Source organism: Polypterus senegalus, chromosome 11 (genome assembly GCF_016835505.1).
Source record: "Polypterus senegalus isolate Bchr_013 chromosome 11, ASM1683550v1, whole genome shotgun sequence".
Classification (NCBI taxonomy): domain Eukaryota; kingdom Metazoa; phylum Chordata; class Cladistia; order Polypteriformes; family Polypteridae; genus Polypterus; species Polypterus senegalus.
In genome coordinates this window covers 70,413,675-70,428,177 of record NC_053164.1, presented here as the reverse complement: position 1 = coordinate 70,428,177, position 14,503 = coordinate 70,413,675, and the positions used below count along the sequence as shown (strand labels likewise).

General features: G+C 33.6%; 1 protein-coding gene across 12 annotated transcripts in view; it reads right to left on the bottom strand.

Moving 5' to 3' along the window:
- Positions 1–14,503, bottom strand: part of LOC120539167 (ras/Rap GTPase-activating protein SynGAP-like) — a 181,772-nt gene that overhangs the window by 47,151 nt on the left and 120,118 nt on the right. For 7 of the 12 annotated variants that reach the window (XM_039768987.1, XM_039768991.1, XM_039768990.1 and 4 more), the window contains exons 1-2: positions 12,969–13,112; positions 9,182–9,287 (exon numbers count right to left, since the gene is read on the bottom strand). In XM_039768987.1, coding sequence (XP_039624921.1) covers positions 9,182–9,287; positions 12,969–13,067 — 205 coding nt within the window. In that variant the 5' untranslated portion in view covers positions 13,068–13,112. Of the gene's footprint in view, positions 1–9,181; positions 9,288–12,968; positions 13,114–14,503 lie in introns of those variants that run through there. The other 5 variants (XM_039768988.1, XM_039768989.1, XM_039768984.1 and 2 more) reach the window with 3 other exon arrangements.

Here is a 14,503-nt window from a genome sequence, read left to right as displayed (position 1 = left end):
GATTTATGACTTTTTTATTTTAAAATATTCTGTGTACTTTGAAATGTTTTTTTTTTTTAAATAACAACTCATACTCCATAGGTCATCTGAAATGATAGTTTCCTCTCAGGGATTAAAACAGTGTACCAAATACCAAAAAATATGCTAAATACATGTTGCCTTTACATGGAAGCAGGTCTCCTGACTGAAAGGTTTATTTAAGCTGTATGTCTTCAATATTTTAATCACTGTTTATTACATTACTGTTTATCTATGTATATAATATTAATTATGTTGGTCAAATATGTATTTCTTTAAACTGACTAAAAGAGAAAATGTTTTTGCACTAAGAAGAGGACGTCTTTGTGGTAGTCTTCTTATATTAAAATATTCACACAAATTTTTTTGCTTCAGATTGAATAGTCAACCTCTGTTTCTCCCCCACCCCAATGGTTTCCTCCATTTGGGATCATTCCAAAGAATTTAGAGCTACAACCAATCAGAGCTTTACTGCCTTTGGGGGGGCTAGCTCTCATGTCTCCTTGGTAACCACAAGCCTACGACTTCGACCTTTAACCCCCGCAGTGTTGAGAGAGAGGAGTGGGAGAGACTCTGTTTCTTCCTCGAATCATAAATGAACTAACTGATGAAGATGTTAAAGCTATAAAGGATCATGAGGGGGAAGAGTTTGGTAAAGAATGATGGTAAGCAGATTATATAGAAAAAGGAATAGAAAAATAAGAATGGCAATAAAATAAAGCTGAAGAGGAGACACAATAATGAAAAAAAACAGAGGAAATGCAGCAAGCAGATACAGAAGCAGGACTAAGCAAGAGAAAGTGAGATTAATTCAAGCATTTGTTGGAACTGTAAGAATGGAAGTGTGACTAAAGAAAAGAATGATTACTAGATAAGGGGTGGCACTGAGAGAAGGTGGAGAGAAATAGAGAGAGAGGAAATAAAAGGATCGGAGGAGGGTTTTTCAGAGATAAATGGAATGTATGATTGAACAGGAAGGGAAGAGATGCAGGATAGGATTAATTTGCAAGAAAACAGGATAAAAGAGACAGGAGAAGAAATTAAGAGAAAAGACCACATAAATGAAGAAACAAAAATTGTTTGAAGAAGAGGGAATAGTAATAACTGAATATTAAGAAGGTATGATGAAACAGTTAAAAAAAATAAACAAATATTACAGTCTGCTTTACCCTTAGAGCTCTACATCCATACGGTAAGTAGTGTCACTAGTTTCCCCCAATCAGTTATGTTCTAATATATTCAGTGGGAGCAGCCTCTTCAGTATATGGCTGAATTTCTATCAGGATTAAATGCACACTTTTCTTTCATATTTGCTTCCTTACCTACCTCCTTCTTTCTCCAAAAGACAATTTACCAAAAAGTCCAGTAACAGAAAATACATTTATACAGAGAAAGCAGTAAATAAAGTGAGAATGAAAGGAAGCAGAGAGATATTGTGAGGTTTCTAAAAATGTTCTTTCTCTATGGAAGGAAAAAAACAGCTCTTGAACCACCCACGAATTATCTGTCAGTCAAAGAGGTAGAAAAAATATTTCACAGGGAGATTCACTAACTAGGTCAGAGCGGAATTACAGAAAGAGAGCGATTTAGAGAGGGGAAAAGAGAGGCTAAATAAAAAAATAGAAGGGGCAAAGAGAAGAAGTAAGGGCAATTGTTTGGGGAGGGTAATGAGCAGTGGTCATGGATTTAGAAGAGAAGAGAAAGGTACTTTGTGAGAAATTATACAAACATGATTTATATACAAAACTGAAGTCATCCTTATTTGAACATATCACTAAATCACAATCCTAAAGGCTGGAGAAACCATCCAAAAAGAAGATGCCATATGCTGGGCTACACTTACAACTGTGCAATTTATATATACATTTTCACTGTGTTGAAATTAATCCACTACTCTGCTCACCAACAGAGTGTAGTCTATTAAATATACAAGATTAATGAAAAAAGACGGATTTGATTTGTAAAGCTGTCTATTAAACCCATTTTTTCTAATTCAGGGTAAACATGACTCAGAAACCTGGTTATATTTTAATAGAATGTGTATAAAATTAGCATTATTAGTACACAATAATAGATTTCTACATGATTACTGTCTGCCAGCTATTACTATGACCATGTGCAAAAATCCAAAGAGGATTGAAATATTTCCTCCTTCTACATTTTAGTTGAGAAAAGTAAGTTTGAAGCATAATGTGGCTGTAAATCACCATTTTCTATCTGTGTGAAGGTCCAGATAGATGAGAAAGGTTTTTACTAAGAGGATGTTATCTGACTGACCCTGGGCCAGTCATCAATGCATGTGAATACCACACAGCAAATAATATTTATGTACACTTACTGTAACACTAGCCCTGCTATACTAATGTTGGAGTAAAACTTAGATGCTTATGTATTCTAATAAAAAAAATTATCAGTTACCAGTATTTAAAGATTTTTTATTTTTAAGTAATTTAATTCTTAAGATTTCCTTTTATACAAGCAAGACTCAACGTTCAAATGTTTTTTTTTTTTCTAATATCCATGTTTTTGAAAATATGTGTAAACAAAAGGAGATAATCCCTTAGTGGCCCTGAACCCAGAATGATGACAAGAGACCAAAGTAAAAAAGAAAAGTGGTTTATTAACAAAATAAGCACTCAGGAAAGGACTGAAAAAAGGAGAGCCCAATATACAACTCAAATAATAATACAAAAGCTCTGTAGTCTCTCTCAGCCTACCTCTACAAGTCTTTGTTCCCTGTCTGGTAGGGGTTGCTGGGTGACTTGTTCACAAATGTGTGCACAGTTAGTCTTATCTCATAATCACCATTTCTGTCTTTCATTTCTGGTCTTACTTTCTCCTTCTAGCCAAGTTAAGATTTACAGTCGGTTAAGTCTTTTCAAAAGATTTACTTGCTTTCTTAGGAAAAAGTGTATTCATTTAAAATGTGTGTCAAAGCTAGCATTCTGCATTGTCAAAATCTGATTAATATTTGTATTTCTAAAATCATGGGTCATAAGATTAATAACTAAATGAACTTTAATGGCTGCTGCAAAATTCATTACATGCAATGAAATTGTCATGCCATTGTCCAAACAGACATATTTAAAGTAATAACATCATTTAGTATATATATTATATTCTCAGATCCCATTTGACTTGCATCATATATCCATCCATCTATTTGGAAATCTCACCCAATCTAGTTCAGGAGGTTTGTGGGATGCCACAGCTTACCCTAGCAGCATTTGGGACCAGGTAAGAATGAGGTGTAGACAAGGTTCCAGGAAGTCATAGGCTAACCTAATCTGCATGGTTTTGGGATGTGGGAAGAAAATGGACTGAGATTTAAACTCTGATCCCTGAAGTTGCAAAGTAGTAGAGCTAACTACTATTTCATGATATTGTCCACTATGGTTTATAGTACTATGTACATTTTCAAATTCTACTTTAACCGGCTCTGTCCTGAAACACCAGACATGCAGTTAGTCAGGGTTAAAACGAGGCAAAGAGCCAATCTGTCAAAAATCTATGCCAACATGAAGAGAACAGGCACAGTTTGCTTGTTAATAAATCCTTCTTCAACTAATTCAGATAGATTTTGCAAAATTATAGAATGAAGGACTTTATTCTATTATACTCAACAGAACTTTGGTTTTGAATCTTGATATTAAATTGTTCTGTAGGAAGCAATTTCTTTACTTTTCTGGAAAGTACAGTATTTGACACCTAGCCAGTACTTTTGCTGTTAACAAAAAAATCATTTAATTAACTAAAGCTAAAATAAAAATAACTTATCTTCATAGTGTACATTGTACATATTTTATATATATCCATCCATCCATTATCCAAGCCGTTATATCCTAACTACAGGGTCACGGGGGTCTGCTGCAGCCAATCCCAGCCAACACAGGATGCAAGGCAGGAAACAACCCCCAGGCAGGGCGTCATCTTACTGCAGGGCGCACACACACACACCAAGCACACACTAGGAAAAATTTAGAATCGCCAATGCACCTAACCTGCATGTCTTTGGACTGTGGGATGAAACCGGAGCACCCAGAGGAAACCCGCGCAGACACGGGGAGAACATGTAGACTCCATGCAGGGAGGACCCAGGAAGCAAACCCAGGTCTCCTAACTGCGAGGCCGCGCAACACTACCGACTGCACCATCATGCCACCCTATTTTATATATATATTTAAAATGATGACACCTATTCCTGGTATCATTGCAGTGACAGATTAAGCAGAAGTTTGGCATGCCACAGGAGCTATCAACTGAGCCAACATTACACATATATATTTAGTTTTAATCAGGTTATTAGTGCTAATTTTTTTTTTAATATTGCCAATGTGGTTTTACAGAATGAGTTCCTGTAACACAGCACAATGAGCACAGTTTTGATTGTTAGCCTGGACAGCATCTTTATGGAATTTGTGTATTCTTCCCATCTTCCCATCAACTGAGCATGCTTAAGGCAGAATATTTCCTGTTTTACAACTGAATATTAGAATTGTTAACTAAATACTTTCAGTTGCCAAAATATTTTTATTGACTAGATTACAGTAACACACTCCTTTTAGGACTATCTACAAAAGACATCAATTGGTTGCAACTAGTGTAGAATACAGTTGCCAGAATCTTAATTAGGAAAAGAAAATATGAGCACATCTCTCTAATTTTGATGTCACTACATTGGATACCCGTGTCATTTAGAATTGACTTTAATATACTGCTTATGGTTAACAAGGACTTTAATAATCTTGGTCGATTCTATATCTCGGAATGCTTTTCACCTTACACTCCAAATCATAACCTAAGATTTTCAAATGAGTGTCTGCTTATAATTCCTAGCACTAAACTTAAAAGAAGTGGTGAGGCTGCCTTCTGCTGTTATGCACCTAAAATCTGGAATAGCTTACCGACAGGAATTTGCCTGTCTAATACAGTAGAGCACTTTAAAAAACTGTTAAAAAAACCCAATACTTTAACATGGCTTTCTCATAACTACATTTTAGTGTAACCCTGATATACTGTATATACATTGAGTTATCATTTTTTCATGGTTCCATAATCCATACTAATCCCTACTTTCTCTGCTGTTCTTTTCCGTTTTTTCTGTGGTGTTGATCTGTATAACCACCATCTGATTAAGGCACCATGCAATTCCTACAATGATGGATTGAATGCCAGATGTCCACATGACCATCATCACCAAATTCTTTCACGTGAAGCCTGAAAACCATGAGGACTGAATTAGATCATTTATGTTAGGTAGAATGGCCAGTGGGGGCTGGGCAGTCTCAGGGCCTTGGAACCCTTGCAGATTTTTTTTTCTGTCCTTCTGGCCACCAGACCTTAATTTAATCTGTTATTTAGTATTGCCTAATCTTATTTTTATTTTTTATAAACTTTCCTTTATTTGTCTTGTAAAGCACTTTAAACTACATCATTTGTATGAAAATGAGCTAAATGCAATAAATATTCTTGTTATATATAAATGAGTTGTTAAATTACATCGGCCCAGTTTAGGCTCACAGGGAGCTACCAAGGTTTGGCATGTTACTAATTAAGTGAATGATCTTACATGTTCCTGTAACAGATGTTTAGTATTTGATGTAAATAATAAACATGTAGAAATACACTATACAGTATACAGAACACACTTTCATCACTATTTCTGTTATTGCTTTTATTAACACTTTTCAATTACTGACTTCAACAGTATTTCGAAACATATTCCCTGAAAGAATTCCCTGAAAAAATACTTTCAAAGTTTGGAAATGGGTAGATGACACATAGTCAGCATCAACAAATATGATTGCAGTGATCTTACTGTTCAGAAACAACAATAATCAAACAAGGAATCATAAAAGTGGGAGCGTTTTTGAAATTAAATAATCCTTTTGCTTAAACCTATTGCAGGTTAAAGTAACAAATGACAAAGCTAGAAAAATTGTATTTATTAAGTTGACAGGTACAACATGAATGATGTAGAATTTGATAACTATGAAGAAAACAGAGCTTACGCTTGCAGAACGGTATCTGTGTGGACATTTTTGGTGAGTAAAACAAAACAATACTGCAACTAAAAGTAAAAGTTAATTGCTGAATAACTAAAACTAAAGAAGAACAAAAAAAAAAGCTAAATAAAAACTAAAAAAAAGAATCAAACACCAAGTAAATAATAAGCTTAAGAAATATTTTAAAACTAGAAAAATACTGCTCCTGGCAAGGTTTTTTAGTCAGTAGATTATTTATTTGGCTTTCTTGAGCAAGGCTAAGTTTAACAGGCCTCATTCAGAAAAGTGTTTCTTACAAAATATTGCTGGATAGCCATTTGCACCCGTAGATTTCTGGTCTTGTAGGGATTTAATAGTGTCTTGAATCTTATAGAGCCTTTGAGGTTTATCCAACTTCTCTGATACATTACATGTCTGGAGCAGCAGTAATTTTATTTTATCAGAAAATCTCTAAATGGACCCTCATTTTCATTGCCTTCTAATATACAAAACATCTTACAGTATTTATTAAATATATAAATAACTTCTTTATGTTCAGTGACTGACAATAGTTGTATTGTAGATTTTTGTACTAGCATCTTATTAGCTTTTTTCCTTGTTCATAATAGACATATTGAGACTTCATTATTTTTAAAGGATGAAAATAAATGTGCTCCTCACAGAAAACACCACTCCTCTGGTGTACAAATATTCTCGATGTTGGCTTTAAAACATGGAATAGCAGAAAATAATATCTTTTGGAGGAGATTTGCAAATGGATTTTATCTTGGGGGAGAAAAAAGGACAATTTCTGTTTGCATACAGTAAAAAAGATAAAAGGAAGGAGCAAGGAGCCTTTGGAAAAGTGTCAATGTTAAAATTTCATAGATTCATGTTTTTAACAAAAGGTAAGTCAAATTCAAACAATCATACATAAAAGCTAGTATTACCTGGCTACAACTAAATTTGTATAACTGAAAAATATTACTCTATGATATTGATGATTACGTTTTTTTTATGTTGTACAGTTTTTCTTGGTATTTATTTTCTGGAGAATGAAAGGCAATCTGAATGAACCAAAGCTATACCATGATTATGTAACTGCCTGATTGTTATTCTGTGTTTATCATTAATAGAAAGCAAAATATAAAATATACCTCAATGCTACTTTATGACCTCAATATACATTTCTATCATATATTGACATAACAGAGCACTTAATATTACAAATGTGAGCAAAGATACAATTATTACAATTTATCAGATGATATGTTTCCGTGTTACACTGTGGCAGCTGTGCATAATGGATTTATTATCATGAAGTGTTATTAAATTATCAAATTCAACAGTCATTCATTTCCTGTGCCAAATCATTGACATTGTTCCAAATACCAAACACCAATGGACATTTAAAATCAATATTTCAGACATTCCTGTTATATAACTATATTCACTGATTATATTGCAAGTTGATTAGCAACATGCAAGTAAGGGTTCACAGTACTCCTTACATGTGATAAATATTGACCCAATGAACCTATATACAGGACAACAGAAATTCAGAACATACCGTGGCAGCCTCCATTGCATGGAAAAAATCAAAGAAGTGACACCAATCCATTGAAGATTGCAACTACTTTTCACACATACATATAGATATTCAAAAGGAGCTCATTTTGTGTTGAAATTAAGCTAACATTGTTGTGATAAGAGAGGAGGGTGAAGTATAGTATCAGGGGAAATTTAAACAAACAAACGAGAATATACCAGCTTCACTTGAGAGGAACTGAGGCGGGAATCAAACACTGCTACATGGAGATCTAAGACACTGCATTATGACACTGTACTGCCCAATTCCTTTTAAAAAACATAGTAAAAGTAATGAAACATTATTGTGAATTTTTAGCAGCTTGAGGAGTATACCAGTGGAGCACCTACCTGTCAGCAACTGAAAAGAAAGTATTATTAAATGTAGTAATTACAGTACATGATACAGAAGATAAAATATATATAGTGCATTTTTTCATTAAATCATATACAGTAGCTAAACTACAATACATGAATAAATCTTACCATTCCACTATAGTAACAGAATACTTTAATTTTAAAGTGATTGTTTCAATTGATTGATGACCTGGGATTATATACATTATATTCTTAAAATAACTGTCTTCTGTTTTCCTAACTAATATAATGAGATGACAAATATTTTATTTAAATTGTCCAACAGCTGATTCATTTTTTGAAAGTATTATCAAACACGAAGGAAACCTATTCCACAATTTAAACATTTTAAAACTGAGAAAAATGAATAATACATATAATGTCGAAAAAACTGAAAAAAGATCATTCAAACCTGTTTTAGAGAAGGTGCATTAAATGAAATTAATTAATGTAGATGAACACTCAACAATTCCATCTTGAAAGAATTTATTATCGCCAGTTAGATTAAATAAAGATTACCGCTTATAATTCATTCACTTCACACTTACCTAGCAGCATGTCCTATGCTATTATTTAATAAATGACTATTGTATCAGTATGAGTTATATATATATTTGAACACTTTAATAAAAGTTTTATAAAAGTAAAAAGTGAATTTTTAGTTTGTTATCAATCAAGAAAAAGAGTAAAAAACTATTTGTTAAAACATTATTTTAGCTCATAGGCTACTTAAAGGTTCTACTTGTTCTACTTTAGTATACTAGTGCAGCATTTTTTTTTCAGAAATGTTTGTTAAAGTACACATCTAGTATTAACTGTTAACAAGCAATTAAAAGCAAGCAGCATTTAAGGTTCAGTGTGTTTAGCTTTCTTTACCAACATTTTAATTGGATATATTTACCAGGCAAACAAAAAAGTAACAATTTTGTTAATCTCTGCAGAATAAATCCCAAAATTCTAACAGCACCCAGAAAACTACAAAAAGTACATTTTTAATTCATTTACTCAAGATGTGTTAAATTGACAGTGGTAGCATGCATCCTATATGGATCAGATTTATACAAACAATTTGAATTAGATTTTTGTTCAGTAGAAAAGTCTCTAAACTTCCTTTGTTTAAGGGTATTTAGATTAATGATTTTTTTTTTTCCATTTGGCTAGATATATGAATCTCCAGGTAACAATGGGGTGCAGGTCTTTAAATACTCTTTTTATTCCCTTCTAATAAATCTTACCTTGCTCGGTGTGATGTCGCCCCTCCACTGGCACACTTACAGTGCGACGCAACAATTTGTTGCGGTGGGGCTCTGGTCTCCTTTCACGCATCAACAAAGGATGGACCTGATGATTACAATACATAATTTGAGTGGTTATAATAAGACAATCTATGCTCTATTACAAAACATTTGAAGGAAGCCCCGTATAGCATATTTAATACAACAGACAAAATGACAATAATGCACAAAAGTGGGAGGAATTACAGGAAAATGTGATATATGATGACAATATGGAATGTGGAACATGTAATTTTAAATTCACCATCAAACAAAATATACAATGTGGTAAGATGCAGTCAAAGATAACATGAAATAATACAAAAGTGGAGCATTAAAAGCAATATATGTTTCTGTGAAATAGCTGGTGAGAGTTAAACTGAAACTACAGTTTTGTATAAAATGGAACATAAAAATATTTTGTATTAGTATGGTGACCAATAAAATATAGTAAAGGAAAAGATACATAGCTCAGATATGTGAAATATTAGACAAACAGTGTTTGCAATATAATATAGAAATGTAAAAGCAGCATTATAATGGTTCACCTTAATACACTGTATAGTATGTATAGTTTTCAGTTTAGCCCATGTGTCTACAAGGCTAGCTCTGGCCTTTCATGTACATTTATGTATCATTAAGCAAGTTTTTTTTTTCTCCTTCATCATTTAGTAATTTAATTCGGAAATAAAACAGATAAGACATGTTGTACTTGTTGCAGAAATTCATTAAATACCCATGAAAGAGCATTACATCATATTTATGTTTCTTGCTCAGACTTTAGTATTGAACTAATAGCTTTTCTCAACTAAATACTTGATAATAACACTGAAATGACTGCTCCACTGTGAGAAAACATTGCTGAAACATTTAGAAAAAGTTATTCTCGTCCAATTTTCTGTACTGCTTTTTCTACTGAGAAACATTGTGGTGACACGCTGAGTAGAGGAAAACAGATATACCTGTCCCTTAATACAGTCTCCAGCTTCTCTTTGAAAACATTGTAACCAGCTGCAAGATACAATATTTTTTAAGTACCCTGAAAAATAAAGACTGGCAGAAGGAAAGGCATATAATTAAAAGTATTCTGATAATGAATTTGATCAGACATAAAACCAATAGTCATACTAGTTGTCTAGGATAGTGTACAGAAATTGAAATATATTCAACAGTAAAACTTTGTGTTGACTGTATGGTAATAGAAATATAAAGCATCTTATTAAAGGGGATATCATAAACCCCCAATTACAAAAAGGTTGGGACACTGTGTAAAATGTAAATAAAAACAGAATTTTATTCACAGTAGAACGTAGGAAACATCAAATGTTGAAAGTCAGACATTTACTATTTAATGAAAAATATTAGCTCATTTTGAATTTGATGGCAGCAACACGTCTCAAAAGAGTTGGAACGGGGACAACGAAAGGCTGAAAAAGTAAGTGGTACTAAAAAGAAACAGCTGGAGGAACATTATTGAACTAATTAGGTTATTTGGCAACAGGTCAGTGACATGATTGGGTATAAAAAGAGCATCTTAAAGAGGCAGAGTCTCTCAGAAGTAAAGATGGGCAGAGGTTTACTAATCTGCAAAAACTGTATGTAGAAACTGTGAAACAATTTCAGAATAATGTTCTTCAACATAAAATTGTGAAGACTTTGAAAATCTAATCATATACAGTACATAATATCATCAAAAGATTCCAAGAATCTAGAGAAATCTCTGTGTGCAAGGGACAAGGATAAAAAATAATATTGGATACCCGTCATCTTCAGGCCCTCAGGCCCCACAACATTAAAAACAAGGATGATTCTGTCATGGAAATCACTGCATGGGCTCAGGAACACTTCTAGAAGTCATTGTCTGTGAACACAGTTTGCTGTGCCATCCACAAATACAGGTTAAAGCTCATTTATACAGAGAAGAAGCCATATGTGAGCATGATCTAGAAATGCGGCTGTCTTCTCTGGACCAAAGCTCATTTAAATGGACTGCGGCAAAGTGGAAAACTGTTCTTTGGTCAGAAGAATCAAAATTTGAAATTCTTTTTGGAAAACATGGGCACTGCGTCCTCCGGACTGGGACCATCCAGATTGTTACTATCACTCAGTTCAAAAGCCTGCAATGCTGATGGTATGGAGGTGCATTGGTGCCTATGGAATTGGCACCATCAATGCTGAAAGGTATACAGTATACAGGTTTAAGAGCAATATATGCTCCCATCCAGTCTTTTTCAGGAAAGGCCTTGCATATTTCAGCAAGATAATAATGAACTGTATACTGCGTCTGTTATAACAGCATGACTTTGTAGTAGAAGAGTCCAGGCGCTAAACTGACCTGCCTGCAGTCCAAACATTTCACCAACTGAAAACATTTGGCACATCATGAAATGAAAAATATGACAAAGAAGACCCAAGACTGTTGAGCAGCTAGAATCCTATATCAGACAAGAATGGGAGAACATTCCTCTCCCAAAAATCCAGCAGATGGTCTCCTCAGTTTCCAGACGTTTACGGACTGTTGTTAAAAGAAGAGGGGATGCTACACAGTGGCCCTGTCCCAACTTTTTTGAGATGTGTTGCTGCCATTAATATCAAAATATTCTTTTCTTAAAATGTTTATCAGCTTAAACATTTGTTATTTTTTCTATGTTCTATTGCGAATAAAATATGAATTTCTGAGATTTGCAATTCATTGCATACTTTGTTTATTTACATTTTACACAGCATTCCAACTTTTTTGGAATTGGGGTGGTAGATTGGAGACCTAAACATGACAGGGGATTTTCTGGAGGATTTATTCAAGTGTAAAAAGCGAGTGTCAATATAATTTTAAACTACTACTGGTACATTTGCCAATAGATTCTATTATTCCTTACTGGGTTCTTACTATTATAGTTACTTATTGATTGATTTAAATGTGTACAATTCAATGACAGATATCTGCCAGTGTACTTTCAATATCAACCTGTACAAGATGTCAAAACACTGACTAGCTTCATATCACGCATTGAGTAAATTGTTGCTGTATTATTACCCAGTGCCTTCACCAGTAATTTAAAGGTATATTAAATCATATTAGCTGTGCAATCAGTGCATGATGAGTATACAATCCAGGCTTAGCAAGTAGAGAAGACGTAATAGAGCAAAGAGATGTATCACTCCAGGGTCTTATTCAACTGCCTATATAATGAGAGTAGACAGTAAACTAATTCTGGCATGAAGAAATCCTGAGTTAAAGGAGCCTAGTGGTTCCTTTACTTTTTTCAAAAGACTGTTGCAAAATAAATCACAGCTTTGAGACAACTGGAAAGGACAGAATGGTTGAGTAAATTATTGTTACGCAATATTTCACAGTGGAGAATGCCATTCAGCATTAGTGATCTGAAGGAAAAAACATGATATTCTATCAGGGAGAGTTCAAAAATATTGATGAAAAGTTATATTATATTAGAATGTATAGACCAGTCAAAAATAATATAAATAATGGGAACAGTTCCTTTGTTACAGCAGTTCCTGAGAGATACATATTGATGAGAGAAAATGAAGGAAACAGATACTTTTAATTAAATACAATCTGACAGAGACAGGGAGAAACAGAAATTATAACTGAGACAGGAATGCAGATCGACAGACAGTAAAACATACAGAAAGACAAAAATATCTGAAAGACTGTTACTATTCGGGGATAAACATGAACAGTGTTCTTGAAAATTAAGAAAAAAAAAAAACTCTGAAGAAGATGAATCACCTCTTCCTCGTCTAGCATAAAGAGTTGATTTCCAGATAGCACACACAGACGGGGATTCCAGCCGGGACGCTCATAAGGCGAGTGTGAATACGATGGCATGCGGTAGACACTGGGGGGCGCGGCACACCTGGCATCTAGAGAACACACAGATGTGCCCATCAGTTGTAGAAAAGGAAAACTAAAAACATATGGAAACATTCAATAAGAGCTTAATTTCAGAAATCCTAATCACATTTCAAAACAAGCACATATCTTTTACTATCTATCTATCTGTCTGTCTATCTATCTATCTATCTATCTATCTATCTATCTATCTATCTATCTATCTGTCTATCTATTGAGTTTTCCGAGTCTTCCAGCTACTCATAGGATCCATAAATTACTTCAATGAGTCTTAGATTAAGTGAAATTTTGTCAGTAATCATGTAGCACATAGGATTATATAGGGTGTGATCAGCAGAGATGAAACTATGGCAAATTTAATTAGACAAGAAAAAAGAATTACCTGGTAATCTACTGGTACTAATAATGCTTATGTGTTTAGTCCACTTCTGCTTTTTCTAAAGATTTATTCCTGATCTAACTTTTAAGGTTCACAAAAGTCCATAACAAAACAAAACAAAACACAATAAAATATAGTTTTGAGTAATACAAAATAGAAACAGTTAGTTATAATAATAATAATAATAATATTACATTTTATTTATCTAGCGCCTTTCTTATGCTCAAGGCTTTATATTGAATACAGTCTAATACTGAAATGAACACAAATGGTTACAGTAAAGATATATTAGAAGTAGGAAGCACATTTCTGGGATATGTGCAGAAACCCAGAATACCCAGAGAAAAACTTACTTGGATATGAAAAAAGTCTATACTGACCAAGGCCAGGCCTATTCAGTAAGAAGTAAATGCACAACTTTTCCATGATGTTTCTAATTTCATTGTCATTCAGGTGTTCAGAGATTCTTTTACATGGGTAAGCCCAGTGTACAGGATTTAATATTAAAACAGTTAATGTTTAACTTTCAGTTATCCATCACTTTGAAAGAGTTACAATGTTTTTTTAACACAAATAAGTTTATGAAAGATACAATTTACCAGAGTCTGATTGATATTTTTTTATTTCAAATATTGTGGCTGCTGTTCTGCTTTTAAATGTACAGAGTAATTCTAATCTGTACAAGCTCTTGGACCCTTTTGGAGTGTGGGTATGTGTATAAGGGCAACCTGTAATAGACTGAAGCTTGTGCAGGGCTTTTTCTTGTCTTGTGCCCAGGTGCTGTGATCGACACCATCCTGCTGTGACACTGAGTTGGAATAAGCTGATGTCAGAATAATATGGTGCTATGCATAATCTATTTAGAAGTATAATATACTATATATATATATATATATATATATATATATATATATATATATAATATATATGTATTTTGTATTCAGTGCAAGGACACTTTTTTGACTTAATACTCTGCTACAAAGGTTAAAAATATAAATCAAACAGTTTAGACATGATTAAAGTGCACATTGCA